We start from the raw sequence: 25799 nt of genomic DNA on the forward strand, positions 1-25799 counted from the left end.
GGTATGTGGTCAAGTGCCTCTCAAGCCACATCTGTCCCCAGAGCCTTTGGCCTTTTCTTATAGTCCCGGACACTACTGGAGTGACCGCCTCTGTGAGAGCTACCCACTTCACATGGGCACCACCAGCAGTGCCTCGATGAATTCCTACTTCCTGTACCTCTTGCTTCCATCTCTAGGGCTTCTTACTGACGCTGGGGAGTGAGACAATGCAAGGCCACTCGGGAGCCTGGCCATGTGCCACCCAGAGAGGCAGGGGAATGGATGCCCAGTGGGACGAGCTCTTTACCATTGGGAGAAGGTAGCCCTTCCTCTCCTGACTGACTGTCCCAAGGAGCAATCTGTTTTTATAATCCTGAAAGACCGAGCCACTGGTTGGGCTTGATACCAAGAGGCGACCAGATCAATAATGTATCCTCACGGCCTTGCCCTCTTTCCCTGTATCTCTCACCTTTTCCTTCGCTTCTGTTCTCTGAGATCATGCTCCCTCATGAAGTTGTAGCACAAAAGCCCTTGCCTTTCCAGGGGCTCCGGGCCAAGATGCCAAGTTATCAAGAATCCTGTCTGGGGGAGGAGATTTTTACATTCTACCCTCAAATATGACTCAAGACACCTTATATATCTAGCTCCTGTGATGGAGACCCAAATTTCATTGGCTCTCAGTTGAGGTAATACCTTCTCTGTCCATCCCACTATGCTTGCCCAAGAAGGCCTGGCCCACTCCCACGGCACCAGACCACTGGGCGAGCACCAGGGGATGCATGCACAGTCACCCCCCCATAACCCCCTCTTAGAAAAGGCCCCCCAACTTTCCAAAGATACAGACACCATGTTTCTTAAATACTTTTCCTTAAGATACTTAAAATACTTGACTTCTCCCCCACTCCTGGTATTACTTCATGTCTTGTTTAGGAGCAAGAGCTTGAGTTTAACATGCTCTTTATTTACCTAGAACACAACGGGGTTGTTGGCCCAAGGCCTGCCCTGTATTGCTGCCTACATTTTCCTGTAGAACAGTCTGGCTTCCTCAAGCATCCTGGAGGCTCTGAGACAGCACACGCCAGGTCTCACACAGCTCTGGCCGCAGGGCTGCTCCCAGCACAAGTACCTGAATGCTCAGCAAACACTACCTGAAAGAATGGATGGAGGAAGGGATGGATGTTACCAAGGAGGCGCCTCATGGCCTCTATCTCGGGGGATTTAAAGCACTGAATAACTCTTCCTGAAGGTCTAACACCTGGCAAGTCAGCCGCATCTGCCTGGGTGCTGTGCCTCACCCTAAGCAGATGTATGCAGACAGCTCTCAGGGACAGGGGAGGCCCATAAAGACTGTGCTGGTCTCATTTGAAGACTCTACTGCAGCCTTCAGCAAATAAACATCCTCTCATTTTTATACACAGAGCAGCAGGAAAGGGTAATCAGCTCCTGGAGGGGAACTGCCCTTTTCAAGCAGCAGCAAGATGCTGAGATAAGGTGGGGGTCTGGTTACAATTAGCAGCAAGCATCGATGTTAATGGATTCTACAAATTTGTCTTCTGAAGACCTGATGACGGGCTCCCAGCAGCCAGGCAGATATCTCCAATTGCCACCCGGTACATTTACTTTCCCTGATTGTTCCTGGGATCTGGGAACCCTTAGCTGCCTTCCTTCCGACCGGAGGGAAGGAAACAAGGATGTAACACGTTTAGGGCTGGCAGTCTGGACCACCTCCCTCCGAGAAAATGGCCGGAAGGAAGAGAAAGTCAAAGTATCCAGATCTGACAAGCCATTTACCAATGTGTAGAGACATGTCAGTAAAAGTGGACTGTAACCATAAAACTCTACACAGAAAGGCTGCATCACCTGCTGATACAAAATCAACAAAAAGGATGTTATTCCTAGCCAACAAGGATTCCGTGAATTAACTACCACATCTACTTCACTTTACCCTCTGTTAATTTGGATAATGGGGCACTAGAACTAGACCAAAAAAGTAATTTCTGATGACATCAATAACGGGCATCTTGTCACTTTAAAAAAAATTTTAAGTGACCTAGCCACTCCGTTAAGTGACCCTGGAAAGGGTGGAAAAGTGATACGCACCCACTTGAAGGAATTCCACACTTGCCTGCTATTGCATCATGGATAGAAGGGTTCTGCAAATCAACCAGGAAGAGAATGCTGCGTAGTCTCAATTTTCCTTAAACTTAAAATACAGTCATTTTGGTTTTGAAGTTTCACAGTATCCTCTTGAGTCAGCTGAAGAGACATTTGGGTTTTTGCAGACTTGGGCTGGAACCAAGTTGACAAGTCTAGAGCCTATTCTTCCTTCTTCTTTTACTCCCAGTGCTCCCTCTGCTGATTTCGGGAGTCGCTGCTCTAGATCCCCCCAGATGAGGGTGGAAGACTCGTCCTCCAACCCTCAAGCTGGCACCTATTCAGAAGCAGAAGGCACTAGACTTCCCAACTGCCCTCTTTATTCCCAGGGCAGCACCAGGGTCCCTGCAGGTGGTGTAGCCCCAGAGACTGCTGGGTGGTGGCAAAAGCCAAGCCAAGTAGTTGGCTATTTCTTGCAAAATGCCCAGCCCCCAAACCCTGCCTGAGAGCATTCTAGGCTCTTCGTCATACTCATTCATTAACTGTGTATTTCTTACTCTCCATTCTGTGTGAGGTCTTCCCACCCCACCCCCTGACATGCTGCCTTCCTGGGAGGACAGTTGTATTCCACCCAGAGAATGGAAGGTGCAGTGCGATGGGGTTGGCCCCATTCATTCCAGACTTCGTTCTGCAATGCAGTGGGAGCCTTCTGGGGCTGGTGAGATTTGGTGGACGGGAACACAAACACATAAATGTCCCAAGACAAATACGAATGGAGATTGGTGACAGTGAAGTCGGAGCAGAGTCAAGGAGTGGAAGAGAGAAAGCCTGAAAGACCACCTACAGCCTCTAGGAGTAAACTGGGAATAACAGGGTTGCTCTATCACGAGGCCTAGGGGCAGCCGACTCACCTCCCAACATGGGCACCAGAGGAGTAAGAGCCAGGGCCTATTCAGACTCTGTTATCCACAAATTTGTTCATGGCAGATCCTTAAGCTCCTGGAATCAAAAGCAAAGCAGGTTCCTCAGAAAAGTAAACACAGAGGGCACCTAGGTGGCTCAGTCAGTTGAGCATCTGACTCTTGATTTCAGCTCAGGCCATGATCTCAGGGTCATGAGATCCAGCCCCACACTCAGCAGAGTATCTGCTTGAGATTCTCTCTCCCTCTCCCTTTGTCTCTCCCCCTCCACCACCTCATGCTCATGAGCTCTCTCTCTCTCTCTAATAAATAAATAATTCTTAAAAAAAAAAAGGAAGAAAATGAAACACAGAATTGCCATATGACCCAGTAATTCCACTTCTGGACATATACCCAAAAGAACTGAAGGCAGGGACTCAAACAGATACTTGCACACCCATGTTCACAGCAGTATTATTCATAAAAACCAAAAAGTGGAGGCCACTCAAGTGTCCATCAACAGATGGATGGACAAACAAAATGTAGTATATACAGACAACAGGATATTACTCAGTTTTAAAATGGAAAGAAATTCTGATATATGGTACAACACGGATGAACCATGAAGACCTGATTGTGCTCAGTGAAAAAAGCCAGTCACAAAAGGACAAGTACTGTCTGATTCCGCTTAGCTGAGGTACCTGGAATCGTTCACGTCAGAGACAGGAAGTAGGATGGTGGTTACCGGGGGCTGGGGGAGGGGGCTACAGGGAGGTACTGTTTAACGGGGACAGATGTTCAGGTGGGGAAGATGAGAGAGTTCTGGAGATAGACGGTGGTAACAGTCACACAACAATGTGAATGCGCTTCATGCTACAGAATTAACTGCACACGAAAAATAGTGAAGAAAGTAAATTTTAGGTTGCAGATATGTTATCACAATAAAAAAAAAAAAGCAAATTAAACACAAGCTATTCCGGCAGTGAGATGAAAATCATGACTTGGTCATACTAAAGGGGCTAACAGGCCAGACTACTATTTTTTTTTTTTTATTCATTTGAGAGAGAGAGTGAGAGACCACAAGCAGGGGGAACAGCAGAGGGAGAGGCAGAGTGAGAAGCAGGTTCCCCGCTGAACAGGGAACCCCACGCGGGACTCGATCCCAGGACCCTGGGATCACAACTCAAGCCGAAGGCAGTCGCCCAATCAACTGAGCCACCCAGGCGTCCCCAGGCCAGATTATTTGAAATTAAGAAGGTTTTGCAGGGCGCCTGGGTGGCTCAGTCATTAAGCGTCTGCCTTTGGCTCAGGTCATGATCCCAGGGTCCTGGGATCGAGCCCCGCCTTGGGCTCCCTGCTCCACGGGAGGCCTGCTTCTCCCTCTCCCACTCCCCCTGCTTGTGATCCCTCTCTTGCTGTGTCTCTCTCTGTCAAATAAATAAATAAAATCTTAAAAAAAAAAAGAAGGTTTTGCAAAATCCTAAAAACTGGTGTCCTGTTAACTATTCCCAAATCAAGAGACAGGAGTTTGAGAAGCACCAGACGGGGCATATAGGATGTTTGGATTTCACTGCCAGCTTTGCAAGGGAGGCACATCTCCCTGTACCTCAGTTTACCAATCTGTACAACAAAGGGAGTTGGATTTGATCACCAAAACCCCTTTCAGTTAGGCCAGGGGTTCGCAAAATATGGTCCCAGGGCAGCAGCATCACCTGGGAGTCTATTAAAAATGCAAATTACAAAGCCCCCCTAGACTTACCAAATCAGAAAGTGTGTGAGCCCAGAAGTCTGGGTTTGAGCGAGCTGAGGTAGGTCTGAGAACCATGAAACGGGACGTTTTATGTTTTTATAACTGATAATGATCAGGGCAAGCCACATTTTTAGGAAAATAAAAATCACAGACACCCTAACATAAAACAAATGCATTAGGAAATGAACAGGAACAAAGAGGATAATTGCCTTTTTAAAACATGCAGTATAAATATATAAAGTAGAAATTCATTTTTTTAAAAACAGAATTAATGTATCCAAATGAGTGTTGTCCTTAAAATTACAAAAGTCTACCCCCTGTGTTCTCAGGATGCAGTGCTTGCTCAAAACGTTCTTAAAATTTTACTTGGAACTGACTTCTGAGTCAGTTTAAAGCAGAACAAAATCAGCCTCATTTGTTTGGAACTAGAAGTGTCTTCATTCAGTTTGATCATATCCTTATTGTCATGACACGTGTGTATACTACATGACTTACTGTCCTGATTCGGAAACCAACTTCCCTCTAAGAGGAAGAAGACTGTCCATCACTGAGGATATTGAATGAATGTGCCCAAGCTCAAAGGCAAATTCCAAAGCAGAGCTCAAACGTGTTTTGGATCATGGCAGAATTGTATGTTTGACATCCCGGAGTGCCCATCTGGAAAAGGGGCAACACTCGCGTCATCCAAGCTCAGACCTGAGAGCTGGAGGCGAGCAAGAGACCACCAGGTCAGAACTCCCCTTCAGAGGGAGCAGAGCTGGTATGGCCATTTCACCCGTGAAGCAACTCAGGCCAGAGGGGCCCAAGGAGTTGTCTACGGCTGTTCAACAAACAAGTGGAACCAGAAATGAGCTTTCCTAAAGAATCCTGAATAGGCGAACTGCCTTTCAGCCCCGGAGTGGGGGCTGGACGAGAATGGAAGGCCCAACCCACCAGGCTGTGATGTCAGATCAGAAGAGGAGGCGCCAGGCCAGCCACTTTCTTCATCAAACAAAAGCCTTTTGAATTTACTGAATATTTTGGCACAGGCCCTGGTCAGTTCTTTCTCCTTCGGTGGGTTGAAAAATATTTCTAGCATCCCACAGAGTCCAGCGAGAGCAAAGAGGGTGGAAGATTCTTCCTCCATTGGGCCATGCAGACGCTCTGATCTTTGAGAAGGAGGCTCCTTCTCTGCCCCCAGGAGAGCAAGGTGAATGTGAAGATGGAGGGTTTTATTCCCTGGGCTACTGGCCACCTGGCCAAGGACTTCCTCCTTGAAACCCACTGTGTTATTCTCAATTGTTCACTTAGGGAGAGAAGGGTGGGGAGAGATACTAAAACTGGAATATTATTTTGAAAATATGCCAAGCTTCTTCCTAATCCCACAATCAATGCCTCAAAAGGCCTTCCCTTATGGATTTCTCCCCAACACCCTTGTTTAGTTTGAAATCCCCCCATTTTAGATTGATGTGTATGTTTTGCAGGGTACTCTCTTTTATGTCATTCTCTCTATTCAGACCCATCCATGCCCAATGGCTGGGGCAGAAATCCCCTTGATCTTCTGTAATACACACCACAGTGCTGGGCACAATGTAGGCACTGGGCCATCATGTGATGATGATGACGATGCTGAGTTACGTTATCATGTTTACCTACTAGGGACTGGGCACTTGGATGAGTGCTCTATTGATATATATTATTTCAGGGAGTCCTCATCACAGTGCTGTGTGCGAGGTGCTGCCTTTTTTTAAAAAGACTTTATTTATCTGAGAGAGAGAGTGCACAAGCAGGGGGAGTGGTAGGCAGAGGGAGAAGCAGGCTCCCCACTGAGCAGAGAGCCCAACCTGGGGCTCCATCCCAGGACCCCAGGATCATGACCTGAGCCAAAGGCAGACACTTAATGGGCTGAGCCACCCAGGTGCCCCATGTGTTCAAGGCACTTTTAACTCTACTTTTTAGATGAGGAAACTGAAGCTTGGAAAGGTTAAGTAGCCTGATCAAGGTCAGGGCAAGGGACTTGAGTGCAAATCTCAGGCTCCAAATCTCAGGCTCCAAAACCAGAGCCCTTAACACTCAGACACTGCTCACTCCCTCCTCAAGATCCCAAACCGAACAGGCCTTCAGTTTATCTTCTAGGTCAGGCATTCTCTCTGCCCCATTCCCCTTCTGCTGGCCTCCACACGATCCCATCCTCCAAGCCAGGGAGGGGGCACGAGAAAGGGACCTCAAAACACAGACGGTGACTTCAGGAACCACCCCCAGGATGAGGGACCCTGGAAGCACCTGGGCAGGTAGAAGGGAAGCCGGCCGACAGAGAAGGGTGGAGCCCTGCCAGGCACAGGCCCCTCTCTTTCATTTCAGGGCTATTCATTATGCACACTTCACCCCCATGGCTGAAAGTCTCCCAAGCACAGTCCTGGAGCGTGTGTGTTCCGCCACCTCCGGCAGGGTGATGAAGCCACATCACAGCCGCATGTTCAAGGAGAACAACCGTCACTCCAGCAGAGAGCGGGATACTTTTAATCCCCCTGAGCAGACCTTAATACTTCGGAGTGAAGTATAGGAAGCAAGGTGCAGGGTGCTGGAGCCCCCATCTCACTGCCCACCTGGGCCCCTGTCCCAAACTGTAGGTGTCAGAAAGAGTGTTGAGCTGGTCTGGGTCCCAGCTCTGCAGTAACTCTGGGTACCTCGTCCCTATAACAAGGAAGTCACTGCCTGGTTGGTAAAGGGTCTCCCAGCGGCTCGCGTCTGGTTCGGTGACCAGGCTGCAGAGGCCACCTTGCCAGTCACCTGGTGCTGGCACCAGCCAGACTGCAGACAGTGGAGAGCTGATTCGGGAGATAGGGCCTGATCCTGGCCCACTCCCTGGGAACTTGACCCTGCTCCCCCTTAACCATAGGCAGGCTCTGACAGTCTTCCAAGGAAAATGCTGACCTCTGGCCTGGTTGATTCCCAGTTAAACAAAGGACTGCAAGCTGGTGAGCTGGGGACCAGCCTCCGCGGGCTGGGTAATCTTCCACCTGCCAGCTGACTCCTGCACACACCCTCCACCCCAGCTGCACCGGCCACGGTGGGGGGGGGGGCACTTCCTGGAGGGGCCGTCACACCAACAAGGCTGCAGTGAGCCGTAAGTGATGGGGAGGGGGCCAGAGAGCAGAGTTTATGGGTCACCGCTCCAGTGCAGTCCCAGCCCTGCATGGCTGTCACTCAAATGCAGGCTCCCAGGGCAGGAAGTGCTCTCAGCTTAACCGCTTCACCTTGCTCTATCCAAGTTCAGACTCCACTTCAGCCAAGTAGATATGCTGGGACCCCATGGCCCATGGGGGCTTGCCCCATATGGCCCCTTACCATCACAAGCCAGACCCCGAACGCAAGCCCAATGCCTTTCTGTCTTGTATAAAGACCTGCTCCTTTCTTTCAACTTGCTGCTCAAGATCTGCTTCCCAGAAAGTTCTCCGGAGGCCACCTCCAATGCACCCTACCTCATAAGACTTATGTACATGATTTCCAGCAACTTACACATGGGTCCTCCAAACTTGACCATGTACACCTTCCAAAAGTAACCCAAATCCCCAAACTCCCATGATCATATCTAAGAACCACCCGGGGTCCGTATACCCCCATGTGAGAGATATTGTCTTAGGAAACCAAAATCTAATTTTAAGAAGAATGTCTTTCCATCACAAATTAGGATTCCAAGTAAGAAGTTTTTTCTTTACAATTGGTGGGCGACTAGAAAAGCATTTGTCGACATTCTCGGAGAATGCAAAGCTAACCATGTGCTACACACTTTGTCGCTCACTCATCCAGTATTTATTGAGTACCTCCCAGGTGCCAGGTGATACTCTTCGCAGTGGGACACAGTGGTAAACAAGGCACTGTCCCAGCACTGGAGGAGTTGACTGTCCAGCAGTGGAGGCAGACAATCCAGCAGTAAACTAGTTAGCCGCACAGGTGCCATGAAGAAAAGCCAAGCAGGCGGAGAGGCTAAGGGAGGGGTCTTAGGTCTTCCCGGTCCCGGAAGCCGGGAAATGCTGCTTGCCACAGGGTGGTCCGGAAATTGTACCAAAGCAGAGATCTGAATAAATAAGGTGAAACAGTGAGGCAGCTGGGAGGTGATGGAGAAAACAGCCCCTGGCCAAGGGAACGGCAAGGCAGGGCCCAAGTGCCCCAGCTGCTGGGGTCTCAGAAGAGCCCAGGGCCTGGTGTGGCAGACGTGGAGGGAGGCTAGGGAAAGGGCGGCGATACTGAGTCCAGAGGGGCAGGAAAGGCCCATGTACAGTACCTGGTACACCCCAGGCGTGTTTGACTTTATGGGAAGTGTGCAGTGATGGGCTTTTTCTACCCTGTCTCTGTCCGTGACCCTGGATCCTTGGTGTACCTCTGGTGGTCCCCATCGGGCTGGGAGCTCAAGGAGGGCATGGGCTGTGTCTCTCTCCTCATACCAGGCATGTCCGGATGGCATAAAGTATGTTCCCCCTACCTTTTCATACCTTTCCTGCAGCCTCCAGGACAGAGCCCCACTCATAGTATAAAGGTTCACCAGGTAATGCCTCCAATCCAGGAATGCTCTCCTGGGTCTGGGGAGCTATTAGCATTAGCCCCGCCAGCCTCCAAAATAAGGAGAAAAGAGGAGAGAACTGCACATGCAGCACCGACGGACAGGCCCCCCCATGTGGCACCTAAAGCCCAGAGACTCTGCACAGGTGGTGTGGCCTTAGGTACACAGGGCCCCCAGGGTGGGCCCTGAGGAGGCACCGCTCAGGCCAGGCAGGTCCCCTGTCCCTCACCGTGTGGCTCCACGGTGAGGAAAGCACAGACACTACCCCCAGACATTGCAACAAACAGCCTCACACCTTCAGCTCCCCACTGCCCCAGGGGAGCCCCAGTTGCCCGTATCCATGGCAACCGTCATCTGCGAGTTGCAGTCCCAGGAGGGCAGGCAGGCTGCCACATTCTGGCTTGTTCTGAAAGGCCACATGCATTTGTCTTGCCAGTTTGGGACACCCTCCGTTCCTGCAAGAGGTGTCCTCATGCACTTTCATGTTTCTTCTCTCTGTCAGCAGGGTCCAGATGGAGATGATGCACTGATTGGAAGACAGCATTTTCTTTTGGGTTCTAAAGGAAGCTGATCTTGAACTCAGTCTTGCTTTTAAATTACCGGGGACCCCAAGATGGGGACAACGAGGGAAGAAGACCAAAATGACATAGTTGGAAGGAACCTGGGATGTTCCTTCTTCCTGCTTCCGGTCCAGATGGCACCTCACACCTCGTCTCATGGTAGAAAAACCTCTTTATTTTTTTAAAATAAATTAAAAATTAAAAGAAAAAAGCAGAATGCTAATAATAAATGCTTTCCTTTTCTCTCTTCTTAAAGGAGAGCCTGGCCTTTGGGACTCTCATTTCAATGTTTCAAATCCCTTTTTGGGTGGGCAGGCAGAGCCTTCTAAGTTTACCCTAACCCTGCAGGTCATGGCTGACCCACGGCCGGGGAGGAGGGGCTGCCTGGGGAGAGTGGAAAGAGGTTCATAGGTTGTCTTTTAAAATAAATCATTTACTGCCCCCTGCTAGACACATTAGCCGAGCCGATTGTAGAAAATCTGTTCAAACTCACAAGGCAGGCTTCCATGCAGAAACTGGGCACCAGAGCCCCCCTCCCCCCAGGAGGACAGGGATGACGCTGTCAGCTGTTCCCCCACCCACCACAAGAACCCCAAACCACCTGATCACTGGGCAGAGTCAGCCCAGATCAGAAACTGCTCCTTCCTTATCCTTAAAACAACCTCTTTCAGTGCCACCAGTTTGAAAGACACCAAATCTTCTTTTAAATAAAAGCCAAACAAACAAACTATCCATCCCTTCCGGCAGCTCCAGGAAAGAACTCTTTCTTAAGTTCCAGTCTTGACTCCTCCCCTCCTCCTGAAGAATGGCCCCGTTTTTAAATAAAAATCAATCCCGTGGTCCTCGATAAAGTCCAGAGAAAAAAATGCGCCATTTGGCTGCCCTCAATCCTCTGAGAACACACATCTGGCGGGGTTTCTACAGAAGCACATTCCTGCAGCCTGAGAGAAGGTCCGGGTCCCCTCAGCCCTCCTCTGACCCTCGGCCCTCCCCAACCTACACGTATTCTGCACACGCAGCACAGGATGAAGCCCCAGCTTCCTTGTCTGCACCATGGACATAATGCTTACAGACTGTTTGGGGCCGGGGTATAAATGAGGCAATGCACATAAAGTGCACTGGCACACACAAGTGTGAATTGCTCTTAGTTATTATTTTTGTGGACCGCAGACTTCTTGAGAGCTGATACCAATGTGTCAGAGTTGGATGGGCCGCATTTAGCTCAGTGCCTGGTGCACTGAGGTATTCGTAAAAAACTAAAAGTGAAAAAAAAAAAGTGGAAATGTTTGTTAACTCAATCTAGCTGAAGAGGCTAGAGGCTTATTTCCCACCAGTCCCTGTTCCTCCTCAACACTGCTTTGGCTTAGCGTTGTTCCCCTAAGGGGACAGTTATCCTCACATAACCTTCTCTCTCGCCACTCAGAATTCCAATAAAATCAAACAGTAGGAGGAAAATGCTCTAAGAAAGGGAAGCCTCTCTGCATACCACCCTGCCAGGTCCTGCCAGGCCTCTCAAAAGATCTGCCCTCCTCCCCTGCCTCCTGGATGGTGTTCAGTAACCAGCTGAATAATGAACCATCAGAGGGAATTCCAACCGGTGGCGATTAACACTCCTCCAGCTGGGAAGAGATTTCGGTCTGCGACTCCCAGATCTGCTGATTTCCCTTCTCTCTTCCAGAAAACACCAACTGCTGCCATTCCACTTGGGAGGACCTCACGGATCAAAAAGAAGAACCCGACTGATAAAACAAGACAGACCAAGTGTCCATAATTATTGAAGCTGGGGAATGGGTATATGGGGATTCATGATATTCTTTTCTACTTTTGTGTATTTGGAAAAACAAAACAAAACCTTAATTAATAATTCCATATTTTACCGAAACTAGGGCAAGGAAGCCCAAAGGATTATTCTTTTCTAAGCAAAGGGGGAACTCCAGGCTTGGATTTCCATTGTAAAAGACAAGGTCCCAGAAATTTCTCTGGCTCATTTGCATTTGAAAGACCAGGGAGGTTGTTAAGTGCGGTATGGAGTGCTGGCCTCTGTGAGCTTGGGCAAGTGACTTAACTTCTCTGAGCCTCTCCTTGGTTTCCTTCCCTTGACACTCAGGTTGGAGTGTTATCTTATCTATCTATCTATCTATCTATCTATCTCACAGGAGAGCCCTTTAAAAGGATGTGAAGCTATAACTGTACATTTAGAATACCTTGAATGGTACCTAATAGCACAGGTACCTGATAGCACATAATAGATACTTGATAAAATTTAGTTTCTTTTCTTTCCTTGATGAACCAAAGATGTTCTGTTGTATTCTGGTATTAAGAAACTTAATGAACTCAAATTCCAAAAGTCAGCTGGTGGCCAAGAGTAGTTAAACACACTGAAAAGAAAGCTTCTAGGGAAAGGAACTCAAAACTCCTAAGTGCCCCATGCTCATCAAAGACTGAAGTATTTGAAGCATACCATTGGCCACAGGCATGAATTTAAGAAGAGACAGGCTGCCAGGCTAGGATAGCAGGAATGCACACCACTCTGGGCGGTAGGTCGCAGCAAATTTAAGCAGGAGGAGCTGCTGAGCATTTAAATACCATAATGGCTCGAACAGATATTTGTATACAAATGTTCATAATAGCAGCATAATTCACAACAGCCAAAAGGCAGAAACAACTCAGATGCCCATTGGCAGATGAGGCAGATGAATGGATAAACAAAAATGTGGTATACCTATACAATGAAATGTTAATTCAGCTTTAAAAAGGAATGGAATTCTGACACTTGCTACAACATGGATGAATCTGGAAAATATTATGCTAAGTGATATAAGTCAGACACGCAAATACTGCATGATTCTGCTTATATGAAATACCTAGAGTAGTGGAATTCATAGAGATAAAGTACAATGGTGGTTGCCAGGTGCCAGTGGGAGTGGGGAATGGGGAGTTAATGTTTAATGGGTATGGAATTTCAGTTTGGGAAGATGAAAAGTTCTGGAGACGGATGGTGGTAATGGTTGCACCATAATGTAAATCTGTTTAATACCACTTAGCGGTATAATTAAAAATGGTTAAAATGGTCAATTTTATGTTGTGCATTGCAGCAGCCAAGGGCAGGCCACCCCAAGATGGGCCACATTGACATGCAGATTATAAAAAGATTATTAAGCTGAAAACAATCAAGACCCAAAAGACTCAGGAAGAAACTTTCACCTCTGCCTCCTACACATACACAACTGCCTAAAATAATTTAGGTAGAGGACAGGCTCCAGGAAGGGAGATATCACCACAGATAACTACATTATGATATAAACTAGGTAGGGTAGACAGGGAGGAACCTAGCAAAGCCTGACTGATCAAAGTCCTCTATGTCCCATTGTTTCTGAGTGGTCCAGCAAATATTTGTTTACCAAATGTTGAGGCTTTTTCATTTTTTCTGTGAATTGTATTCCTTTCCTTTGAAGTTCCAGACCCCACCCCTTCTCCTTAGTTCAGGATGACATATACCTCATCTTGCCTGGCTGTCTTTGGATAGTCATGTCTGTGTAGAGACCCTGGATGTATGAAATTAAACTTGATTTTCTCCTGTTACTCTCTTTCATGTCAACCTATTCTCAATCTAGCTAGAAGAATCTTGAAGGACATAGAGAAATTTCTTCCTCCCCAACAATGTATTTTACCACAATGAAATAATAATGAAGATGATGATAAAACAAAAGAAAAAAATATCATAATGACAGCATCCTGGCTTTAGTTTGTATCCCTTTTTTCCCAAGAAATGAAAGCACCCTTAAAATATCCTTCAAATATGCCCACTTGTAGAGATCAGTCAACAAGATCCCCAAAAGGCTATGCAAATTGCAGCAAATTCTTAGCACTGTGTCCTTCTCTACCAGGTTGGCACCTAGGATCACTGCCACACACCCCACAGGCTGGACCTGAAGTCGGCTTCCTCCCCTTCCCTGACCCTCAATTCATTCAAAAGAACCCCTGAATTCTAGGAGAGCAGCTTTCACACCCACATTGATGCAAAGAATGGCAGCAACAGTGGTAACAAAGCCAGCGGCAGGAGAGAGGCCAGCTCATTTGCCTGTCCACCTCCACATTAGCCAGGGTCTACCTCCTGGAACCCCACAGCCATTTCTCATGGTTGAGAGTCATCCCCCACATCTTGAGCTCTGCAGCCATAGGCCACAATTCCCCAAACCTCCTCTCCCTACCATTTCCCTAGACTCAGTGCCAAAGCAAAGGGAAGGGAGGGATCTTTCTCCTGTCACAGACTCAAGGTGTATCACGTCCACACACCAGGTAAGAGTAGGCTGAAGGGTTTGAGAAGGACGGAGAGGGTGCAGAGACAGGAGATCTCCTGGCAGGGGCTATGCCCGTGCGGGAGTCTCAAATAACTTATTCTCCCCTGAGGCTTATCAAACCCTAGCAGTGACACAAGACCATACTGCACACACATGGATATCTAGAACGGGCAAATCAATCTACAGTGACCGAAAACTCCTCTGGTGGTTGCCTGGGGCCAGGAGCTGGGGGGAGGAGGCTGCCTGCAGATGGGATGAGGGCATTTTCAGGGGTGATGAAATAGTCTATAACTTGATTGGAGTGGTGGTTACATGGGTATATACATATGTCAAATCTCATCTGACTATACCCTTAAAATGAGTACATTTTATTGAATGTAAATTATACCCCAATACAGTTGATTTTAAGAGTGAAAAAAATAAAGACACTAAGAGCTTGGGTAAGAGACACACACTTTAGTAGTGATTTAGAAGGCAGATCTTAAAGGCTTAGGAAGGAAGACAATATATTCCAAATGCCTGTGTATTTATCAGGCGATTCTCCACGGAGTCTAAAGGGCCTGCGGAGCCTTCCTGCTCCACCTCTTCCCCCCACCTCTCCCCCCAACCCCAGAATTTCAGAGTCAGGCAAACAAAGACTCCATCAGACCTCTCCTCAAGCCGCTGGAAGCTGTGTTCCAAATGCCCCGCAGAAGTAGCTAATCACATCCTGTCTTGGTTGGAGATTTGTGGAGGGGGAAGAGGGCGGCTGGTACCTACCATCGGCTCTTGGTGTGTGCTTAGGCCCATTACCATGTCATTTACAACGCCCTCCCCTACCAAGGGTCCCCAGCAGGGGAGCTGAGGGGCGCCAGGGGAGAGAAAGCCCTGAGAACAGCCCGGAGATTGGGAGGAGTTATTCCTACAGATTGTACAGGTTTCTGGCTCTCAGGCCTCTGGTCCATCTGCAAACATTTTGCAGACTGTTCCCTCACAGACTGTTTTTAGGGAGGAGAAGCACTTCAGTTATTTTTTTTTTTTTAAACACTTGATTTTTATTTATTTGACGGAGAGAGACACAGCGAGAGAGGGAACACAAGCAGGGGGAGTGGGAGAGGGAGAAGCAGGCTTCCCGCGGAGCAGGGAGCCCAATGCGGGGCTCGATCCCAGGACCCTGGGATCATGACCCGAGCCGAAGGCAGACGCTCAACGACTGAGCCACCCGGGCGCCCCGCACTTCAGTTATTTTTTAAAAAGATTTATTTATTTATTTATTTATTTATTTATTTGACAGAGAGAGAGAGACAGAGAGCTCAAGCAGGGGGAGTGGCTGGCAGAGGGAGAGGGAGAGGCAGACTCCCTGCTGAGCAGGGAGCCCAGGGATGCAGGGCTTGATCCCAGGACCTGATCTGAAGGCAGATGCTTAACTGACTGAGCCACCCAGGTGCCCCTTTAAAGTAGCTTTTTTTTTTTTTAAGAAAGATTTTTATTTATTTATTTTAGGGAGAGAGAGAGAGAGAGTGTGTGCACAAGTTGGGGGTGGGGAGCAGAGAGAGAGAGAAACTTAAGCAGACTCCGCACTGAGTGTGGAGCCTGATGCGGGGCTCGGTCCCAGGACAGGACCCTGAGACCATGACCTGAGCCAAAATCAAGAGCCATCCACTTAACGGACTGAGCCACCCGGGTGCCCCCAGGAGGAGAAGCACTTTAACTTTCTAATACTGTATTATTCAGGCACCTCCAGATTCCTCATTCTGTTTTTTATCCCCCTTCTTCCAGCAAAATATAGCGTATTCTCTGGCATGTGTGGTCTGTGGGAGGCTGACGGCTTCAGCAGTGTGACTGCACTGCTGGCCCACCCTGGGGCCTGACAGGTTCAAGGTGGGGGTCTCCCCTCTTCCCTTCAGAGATCCACAGCCAGGGAATGGGAGGTTAGGAGGAAGGGACATGAATAGGACACTTGGGTTTATTCAGAGTCAAAAATCCAGCTCCAGATGGGTCTGCATTCAGAGGTGTCTGCATTAATATCCCCTGTCCAACCCACCTTCTTCTAGAGGATATGTGATTCTAGGAAAAACAGACCCACACTCAAATCCTGACTCTCCCACTCAATCACTGTGTGACCTTAGGCAAGTCACTCAACCTCTCTGTTTCCCCTTCTACAGACAGAATGGGATTGTGTATCTGACTCATCAGGTTCTCAAAGGGACTGCATGAGGAGATATATCAAAAGGATAGGGCAGTGACTGGGGGCAGCCAGAAAGCATTACGTCACCCTCCTCCACTCAACCCCCTCATTCTGACCCTGCTTAGTCTGGGGCAAAGTGGAAAGTTACCTCTCCTTTTCAAAAATGATCATGGCTGTGGGGCGGACTCTCTCACAGGTCCCAGCTTTAAGCTTCCTATACCAGAAGGAGAGTATGCGGCATTCACACAGAAATGAAAATGTGGGTCCTTCGGCATTTCTAAATGTCAACAGATGTTTGCTTTGGGCATGCAAAGTGTCCTCAGATCCCGGAGAAGTCTAAACTGGACGATGTTCAGCCCAGGGACAAGGCAGAGGCGGGAGAAGGAGAAGGCTCCTGGCCGAGAGAGGGAGGGACCTGGGGCAGAGACACACAGGCCAGGAAGCCAGAAAGATGGAGAGAAGCAGGTGGACGCAGGACGCTGGGCTGGAGGTGCAGCAGCTGGAACTGGAGAGCCTGTCATCGGGCAGAAGCGGGGCAGAAGAAAGCCCTGACTCAATCCCAGGTCCCCGAGCAGCAGGTAACGGCTGAGCTGTGAGGAAGACCCGCCAAGTCAGACACGTAGACTAAACCAGAAGTGGACTCTTACTTCTACAGAGCCCAAAATAAATGGGGCTGAACGCAGCCCAGGGAGCAGAAATCCTGGACCTTGAGCATCTGGCCTCGCCCCGGCTCCTGCAGCTAAAGGGAGTGGCAGCAGGACACAGCTGCGTTATTTACCCTGAGCCAAGGGCAGGAGCAGAGGACCGAGCTACCAGCGCTTGATGAGGCCGCCTGTCCGACGTAGGCCCAGGCCCCAGTGTAAGACCGAGCGGAGCGGCGTGGGAGAGAGACCAAAGTGGCTGCATAGCCCCGGACTGAGGGGTCTTCTTCCTTCCTCCTGTGCTAAATGACGTCATGGATTCATTCATTTATCTTCACGAAGTCCAAGAGACAGGTGCTATTGATGTCACTCTTGACAGCTGAGGACACTGGGAGGTCACGCAGCTCAGGGTGGAAGTTGGACAGGAAGCCAGGCAGCCTGATGCTGGAAGCCATGTGTCTGACCTCTACCCCACACTATCTCCAGGCGCTGGTGCACCATTCCTCCCTGCAGCAGATCAAGGCGGGAGACATCATCCATTCTTCTCTGTGGCTGCCCCCGTGGTACAGATCCGGGTGACACAGGGCAAGAAATGGGGTGAGTAGCCCTGTAGCTGCCTGGCGAAAGGAGCCCGTGTCCTACCCAGGTGGCTCACCAGTCCCACCTCCGCTTGGAAAGCCCCTAGCAGTAGTCCCTAAGCACACGGGAACTAGAGACACTTGCATCCTCTGGAAGGCGGCTGGTTGCAGGAACAGAGCTCGAGCAAAGCCAGAGATTTTTCTGGGTAAAGAGGCACATCTGACGGGAAGGCCAAAATGAAAAGCCTATTAACCCACAAGCTGCTCCAGAGCTCCCAGGGGTGGCTTCCCTCTCTTGGCTTCTTCTCCCTACTGGAGAATTCTCAGCACCATCCCCCACCTCCCAGCCTTTTTCCCAGATCCCAAATCCCAGTTGGCGTGCCCAGACGCTGCTGGTTGGTTATGCCCTGGGCCACTAATGCATGGTCCAGCATCTCTCACAGAGAGGCTGCTGACAGAAGATCCCTCCAGTGGTCATCAATCCAGAGTCCAGCCTGCAGGAATGCCCCCTCCTGAGGCACTAGATGCTTCTCAAAGATCTCCAAGGAAGATTCCATGTGGCCCTTCTCACTGTCAGGAAGTCCTCCTTTGCATCTGACCTCAATCCTTCCTGTGGCCTCCAAAACAAAGCATCTGTTGCCTTCTACGGGGAGGCAGCCCAGCACAAGGGCTCAAGAGTTAACAGGGTCTTGGGCTGGGGAGGGCGATTGGCTTGGTCATGGACAGTGTGACACTGGGCAACATGCTTAACTTCTCTGGGTCTCAGTTTTCTCGATTCTAAAAGGACAGTAGCATGGGTTACAAGAGACAACAGACGTCAAAAGCTCAGAGGACAGCCTATCCCGGGAAAAGCTCTCAGTGAGCAGTCGCCTGTGACGTCGCAATGGCTCTCCCATCCCTGGGGAGAGGCCACTTTGCCCAACCCTCCTGGTACATACCGGCCTTGTCTTCTTGAGAGGGGCACGCCCATGGCATGACTCAGCCTGCCTGCCTCTCTGAGGAAGACCCTTGTCTCTGCTCCTGGACCTTCCAGGAACCTCCCAAAGCAACTGACAGCCACATAGTAGTCAGTAGGAACCTCTGAAAATCTTGGTGGAACATGCTGGGTCATTCCTCCAGGCCAGATGCCCAGGCGGGTGGACCGCAGTGGGGCTGATCACACCCCGCCCCACTCCTGACCACCAGCTGTTTTGCTAGCTCCGGTGCCCTGTGTTAGTAGAAGAGCATCCAGCCTGGCACACACATCACAGGAACAGTGCTCCTAGGAGCAGGCAGATGCTTCTAAAAATAGTCACCACCTCTTCAGACCGTGGGAGGGGAAGGGAAGCGAGTGCCCACAGCGCCTGCAGGAGTGGAGAGCCCAAGGAGGAGCTACAAGTTCTCCAATCCAAACAAAAAGTTCAAGTCACTGGATCCAAGCGCTGTCGCAGGGAGCCATGAGGAGTGCTGGAGAGACAGTCCCTGCCACCGGCCCCCTTCTCCCTCCCAGCTCACAGCCAAACCAGCACACAGCCCCTCAGAGCTGGCTTGACATGGAAACGCGTCCCAAATCAGGGGAACTCCAGGCCAGAGCCATTTGCAAAGGCCAAAGGGAGCACCATTAGCTCCTGACAGAGCCAGGTGACCCAGGCCTGCCTGGGCCCTGGCTTCCCTCTTGTTTTGGTTCAACTCTAAGTGAAAGGGAATCGGGACTCCCTGAATCAAAACCAGCTCTGCATCCCTAGAAGAGTGGAGAGCAAAATGGCCTGTTCTCACTTCTTCCCAGCCAGCAGCTTCTGCATCCCTGGCCTGAGATCCAGAGATGCCAAGACTAAGTCGGATAGGCTCTGCTGGAAGGAGAGGGCTATTTGGGGATGGTGGGGCCCAGAGCCAAGGGCTAAGGGAGAGAAAGGGAGGGGCTCGGGAGGGCTAACCCAAAGGGACAACAAGTCCCAGAGTTAATACGGGCTTTGCAATCAGATGCGCAGCCTGAGTCCCCTCTGACAAATGCTCCTCAGCCTCTCACTTCCCCAGATACCCTTCAGACCAAAGCTCCCCTGCGCAGCCTTGCCAGGGTGTGGGAGCCTCATCCCTTGCCACTCTTCCTCCGAAACTGAAGCTAATCCCTCCTTATTGCTTCTGTCCCTTCTGGCCTGCTTGCTTCATGTTCCACATCCTAACACCAAACCGGTCCGCTCCCTGGCTAGGAAGCTTCTTATAGATCTTGCCCACAAACACAACTCCAGCATCTTCAGGAAACAAGGCACCATCCCAACACAGGACACTTCAGAGTCCAGGAGGGCCAAAGTAGAGGGACTCACCTGGAAGGAGGAATGGGGTGGGGACAGGAGGCCGGGAGTAGGGTAGAGGTGACCATCCCACCTCTCTCCTGAACGTGTCGTGTTCCAGTTCATCCAGTGTCTTCTCACTCTCCCTCCATGGGGACAGATGGGGATGGAGAGCTAGGCATCTCTCAGGACCCAGGCCATTCCAATGGGCAGACAGAGGCCTGAGCAAAAACCCCAGCTAGACCTTCCCCCTGGATGCTGGCCTCAGAGCAAACACAGCAGCCCTGCCCCGGGGCAAATCAAAATAATTCCTGGCTTCCCTGCTCCTTGCCACCTCCCACTTGCCACCTCCCCAGCCCTCGGTGGCATAAACAGGGCTTTCTTATCTCAAGCCCACCAGGTCCTCTGAAAGTGCTGTGAATGGAATCCCACACAATACACTTGTTTATTAATAACCACTCAGCCTCCCACCCCCCCACCCTGGCTTGCTCATTCGCTCACCGCCGGGTCCCCCTCATGCATAATGGAGGAGTTATGTGGCCCATGACACAAGCCAGGCTGTGCTGCTCAGTCTCCAAAGGGATAGACAGACAGAAGTACCAGGCTGGGCCAGGCTCCCCAAGGCAGGGGTGGAAGGAGGAGCAGACCCCTTGGTTAAGACTAGAAGATGTAATGTTCTGTGAGTGATATCGACCCCCCCATATGCACACCCTACTCGAACCCAAGCCGGGATGGCAGCAGGTCGTGTAAAATTTATTCACACCCACCCCGCCCAACCAAAGCCCAGTGAAGGACGAGGGCTCTCACAATGTCAGCTTCAGCCCACTGGTCCACTTCTGCTCTAGGGCCTCAGGACAAACCACTCTCTCTTCTGCTCAACAGCCCGTTGCACATTTGACTATTGCCAGGAGTGTAACCTCGCCTCCAGTCCCTTCAGCTGCCCCCCACGCAACTCCTTCCATTCTCTGTACCGTCCCGTTCCCCATACGTGGTCAAGCTTCTGAGGGTCAGGCTCTCTCTTAAAGTGTAAGGCCCAGTCCTCCTATTTTGCTGGTTAAGAGTGGACCTTGCTAACGTTCTTCTGGAGGGAAATCTGGAAATGCATCTACAAGTCTTAAAAATGTTTATGCCCTGGGGTGCTTCAGTGGGTCAGTCCATTAAGCATCTGACTCTTGATTTTGGTTCAGGTCATGATCTCAGGGTCGTGGGATTGAGCCCCGCATTCGGGCTCCATGCTCCAATTGGAGTCGGCTTGAGATTCTCTCTCTCCCCCTACCCCTCCCCTGCTTGTGCTTTCTCCCTCTCTCTCAAAATAAATATATTAAATCTTTTTAAAAAATGTTTATGCCTTGTTTCATAAATTCTACCTCTGAGAGTCGATCTTAGGTAAATAACTGAGGATAATGAGAATATGTAAGTCACACAAATGTTCATCAGAATATTGTTTGTAATGGTAAAAAGTTAGAAACAATCTGAAGAGCCATCACTAGGGGAAATGATGAACTATGGCATGTCCATGGTTTGACAGGAAGTAGTGTGTAAAAATAAGGGTTCGGGAGCCAGATGACCTGGGTTCAAAATCTAGCTCTGCCATTTACTGGTTGTGTTACCTTGGGCAAGTTATTTAGCCTCTCTGTGCCTCATTCTCTTTAGTTGTATAACTGGAGTAATGATAGTATCAATCTCAAGTTACAAAATTCAATGAATGATAATGCCTGATGCATATGGTAAATACTAAAAAAAAAAGGTTGGATTCTTATTACTATCATAAGCCATGAAATATTATATAGTTATTAAAGCAATGAAATAATATAGAACAATATTTTAATGATATAAAAGATTATTCAGTGCAGAGCAGATTGCACAGAGTAAGAATGGCTCTCTCTGGGTGATGAAATGATGGATGATCTGCATTTTCTTATTTGTGCTTATATGTATTTTCTAAATTTTCTGCGAAGAACATAAACTATTTTCGTGAATAGGAAAAGGTATGTGTGACAGTATGGTGCAATCCCTAGCATAGAACACAGGCCAGCCCTGGTTCCAGATGCTGCCTTTCCTCTGGGGAAGGGTGTGCACGGTCTCTCTGACCATCACATCACAGCTTCTTACTGAACTTCAAGTCCACAACGCAGCCCCCTGGCCCTGGCTCCCCCCTGCCCCACACCTTGCCCCCAGCCTGGCCTTCTTCCAGGGGCTACTGTTGAGCCATTTCTCTTGTCTATAATGAACACGGGTTAGTGGACTTTGTAAGGATGTGGGAAGGAGAGTTGAGAAAACCCCAACCAGACTGGAAGGTGTCAGCCCTACGGTTCAGAGCCAGAGCAGGAGGGCACACCCCAGGTGGGGGCAGAGGGAGTCCGTTTTCCATATCAGCAGGGTAAGAGAGGGGTTAAGGGAGAGACCAGATTTATCCCTCACTGAAGAGGAGTAAAAGGAGGTTAGAGTCTGAGAAAATCAGGAAAGCATTCAGATGCGGGGGGGGGGGAGGGGGGCGACCCAGAGGGCAGGGCTGCCCCACTGCTTTGGAGTTCTCCTGGCTTCTGGAGGTTTCTTTGGAGACAGCCACACTGGTCAGTCCCCCAGAGCCAGCTGTGTCACAGCCCCCTTCTCAAGTAAGGACAACTGTCTCAGCCCAGGACAGCGAGTGGGGAAGGGTTGGCAGCCAGCAGGGAGGGACGCAGTAGGGAGCAGGGAGAGCTGATGGGGCTGGTCGGCCTGAACGTGGGTCACATCTGCAGAGGACGGCCCACACCAGCACAGGATGGCTGTGAAGACAGCTGGCTGCCTGCAGGAGAGCTCCATCTCGTCCCAGGTCCTAGGCAGGACTCCCCACCCCCTCCCCCTGCAGGCTCACCCCCTGCCACCCACTGTCCTCCCCTGGGAGGACTGGTGTGCCAAGCTCTGCCCACCCACTCTGCCATACCAAATAGATCCGCAATACAGTGATCTGGGGGACGGTTACCTTGCCAGAGAGTGGCCAAGGGACTGCCGACAGGAATTGAGGGGACAGTGTGGGGCGGGGTGAGCCTGAGGCCCGCAAGCTGCAGTTGTTAACTGGCTGTTGACTGACCCGGCTAAAGGTTTCGTTTCCTCTCTGTGGGCATAACCCTCACTTCCCGAGATGGAAAGTGACTTCCATTACAACAGGAAACTTGTGGTATTTTGTCCGAAGGATTTAAGCAGAACTGGGGGTGGCCCGTTTCAGGGGAGCTGTAGAAATCCCAGCACTGAGTGGGAGGGTGCATCTGAGGGCCCATCCAGCGCTGAGACCCCAGATCACACATTCATGGGGGGCCTGCAAGGGGAACGTGAGGAACCCCCCCAGCAGCACGGACTGAGTCTGCACCCACTTGAGTCTGTACCCACTTGAGTCTGTGTGTGCCTCTGCGGTGGTGTGACTGCCTCGTAGGTGTACCTACATGTGAGCATGTGTTTGTGAGCATGCGTGAAGGACATACCTGTGCGTCCCTGGGCAGAGTTTCAGTTCCCAAGTGTATGGCTCCATGAGTGTAAGCACTCTGCTTGGCTGTGTGTGCGTGTGTGTGTGTGTGTGTGTGTGTGAAAGTGTGACAGTGTTTCAGGGTGTGCATATGTCTCCCTGCCTGGCTTGGTGGGCATATGGGTATGTCTGTCCCATGGTTTCTGTCTCGTATGCATGACTTATACCATTAGTGTGGTCCAATATGTGTGGGTACCTGTCTTAGTGAATCTACAGATGTTCCAGCCCATGTACGTGGCACTGACTGCATGCCTCCTTCCGTTTACAGGATGGTATCATTCCATATGTGCCTGTGAGTGTGAACTCGTGTGTGTGTGTGTGTGTGTGTGTGTGTGTGTGTTCAGTAAGTTCTCATATATGGGTATGTGTTTCGATGTGTGGGTCTCTTGGTCTCAGTGCATGTGTCTGACCTGGTTCCCAGATCTATGTACATCTACCTTGATGTGTGTACTGCCTGCGCTTCTCCTTACGTGTTGGTCTGTGTGTGCAGAAGCAGAAGCCAGAGAGGGTTGGGCATTCGCATCTGCGAACTACCCCGCATTACCAGAACGCTCTCCAGTCAGGAACCACGCTGCATGACTCGTCCACCTGCAAACCCGGCAGGGGCTCCCTGCTCCTACAGAATAAAATCCACCCCCCCACCCCCCAGCGGACATCTAGGAAATTCCTTGTCAGCATCCAGTAATCTGACTACACTTGCTTTTCTCCAAATGCCCGGAACAGCCAACCTCCACTTCTGCTTTTTATGTTTCTTTTCCTGGAGTTCCCTTATTCCATTTCTGCTCAACAGAATCCTACTCATCCTCTAAGGCCCAGGGCCAATGCCGCCCTTTGGCTGGACATGAACATCCTGCCTCTGGCTTCCAAAGCACATTATGTATATCCTCACTAAGCACAGACCTCGTCCTCCTTTCATTGCAGTGATGTGTGCAAGTATTTCCTCCCCTACAGGATGATGAATAACACATAGTTAGCGACTTCATCCTCAATTTTGCAGGTCCCAAGGTGCCTGGTTCCATGCCTGGTACACAGAGGCCTGCAATAAATATTTACTGAACTACATGACTTGAGTTTGGCTAACCAGCAAGCTGAACATGGAAAGAGCAGTCACTGCCCTGGGCAAGCACAAGACACAGGTCTGAGAGTCTCCAGCCCTAGTGTGCTGTAGGGCTAGGAAAAGCCACTTACTCTCCTTGGACTCAGGCTCTGTGTCTGAAGGAGCCTCTTCTAGGAGCAAATGCCCAAGGTCAAATGGGACAGCTCTGCTAGCTTCCTCGTTCTTGTGAAGCAGTTCCCTAAGAACTGATCTCTCTCAGAGGCTAGGCACAGCTCCAAAAGCCTCATCCACCATGACGTTCATACGCCTGACTGCTGCAGCCAGGACAGAACCCAATGACCAATTCTCCTTTAGCACCTTAATAGGCACACTCCAAATCCCAAGGTTCTCTCGCATAAGCTGACCTTTTGTGCTGTAAAGATGCAACTCACTGGCCAGATCTCCAGCCTCTGTTGCTGAGCAAGACCCTGGCTGCTGCTGATGGGGCATGGAGCAGGTAGCACTTTCCAAGACTTGGTGCCAAGAGAAAGATCACCTGAACAAAGATGTAGATGCTTACACTGCCCCTGAAAAATACAGCAATGTTTCACTCATAATTTGGGGGCAAACTACCAGAAAGGTTAAAACTTTACAAAAGAATTGAGATGACCAAATGTTGGTAAAAGACGCGGCACAACTGGAACGCTCATAGATTGTTGGTGTATATAAACTGGCACAATCACTTCGTGAAACAGACAGTGCGTACTAAAGCTGAACATACTGATATTGTATGGCACAGCAGTATCTCTGGGTATTCACCCAGTAGAAACCAGCACTTATAGATCCATAAAAAGATATGTTCAAAAATGACTATATTCAAATACATAAGGAATCACAAGAAGCCCTAAATAGCCAAAACAATCCTGAAGAAGAACAACAAATCAAGTCAGAGACTTGCATTTCCTGATTTCAAAACTTACTCTCAAACCATAAAACTAGAGTAGTCAAATCAGTATGGTACTAGCATAAGGACAGACATATAGACCAGGGGAACAGAACTGAGAGTCCTATACATCTATGGCCAATTGATTTTTGACAAGAGTGCTCAATGGGGAAAGAATGGTTTCCCCTCAATGGGGAAAGAATGGTTTCTTTAACAAGTGGTGCTGGGACAGCTGGATTTACACATGCAAAGGAACTGAATTTGGACCCCTACCTCACACCATATTAAAAAAATTAACTCAAAATGGATCAATCAACAACCTAACTATAAGAGCCAAAACCTAAAACTCTTGGAAGAAAACAAGAGGTAAATCTTTATGACCTTGGGTTTGACAACAGATCCTTACATGTGACACCAAAAGCATAAGCAACAAGAGAAAAAAATAGATAAACTGGACTTTATCAACATTTAAAACTGTGCATGAAAGGACATTATCAAGACAATGGAAAGACAACCTGAAGAATGGAAGAAAATATTTGCAA

The 25799-nt window shown here is 49.5% G+C and overlaps 1 protein-coding gene across 21 annotated transcripts in view; it reads right to left on the reverse strand.

Moving 5' to 3' along the window:
- Window positions 1-25799, reverse strand: part of NFASC (neurofascin) — a 178077-nt gene that overhangs the window by 119314 nt on the left and 32964 nt on the right. The window contains exon 1 of one of the 21 annotated variants that reach the window (XM_027611563.2): window positions 19810-20012. The exons of 19 other annotated variants lie outside the window; for them this stretch is intronic. In XM_027611563.2, the coding sequence (XP_027467364.2) occupies window positions 19810-19865 (56 nt within the window). In that variant the 5' untranslated portion in view covers window positions 19866-20012. Of the gene's footprint in view, window positions 1-2984; window positions 3059-19809; window positions 20013-25799 lie in introns of those variants that run through there. One more of the 21 variants, XM_027611564.2, reaches the window with a different exon arrangement.

This window comes from Zalophus californianus, chromosome 10, assembly GCF_009762305.2.
Source record: "Zalophus californianus isolate mZalCal1 chromosome 10, mZalCal1.pri.v2, whole genome shotgun sequence".
Classification (NCBI taxonomy): Eukaryota; Metazoa; Chordata; class Mammalia; order Carnivora; family Otariidae; genus Zalophus; species Zalophus californianus.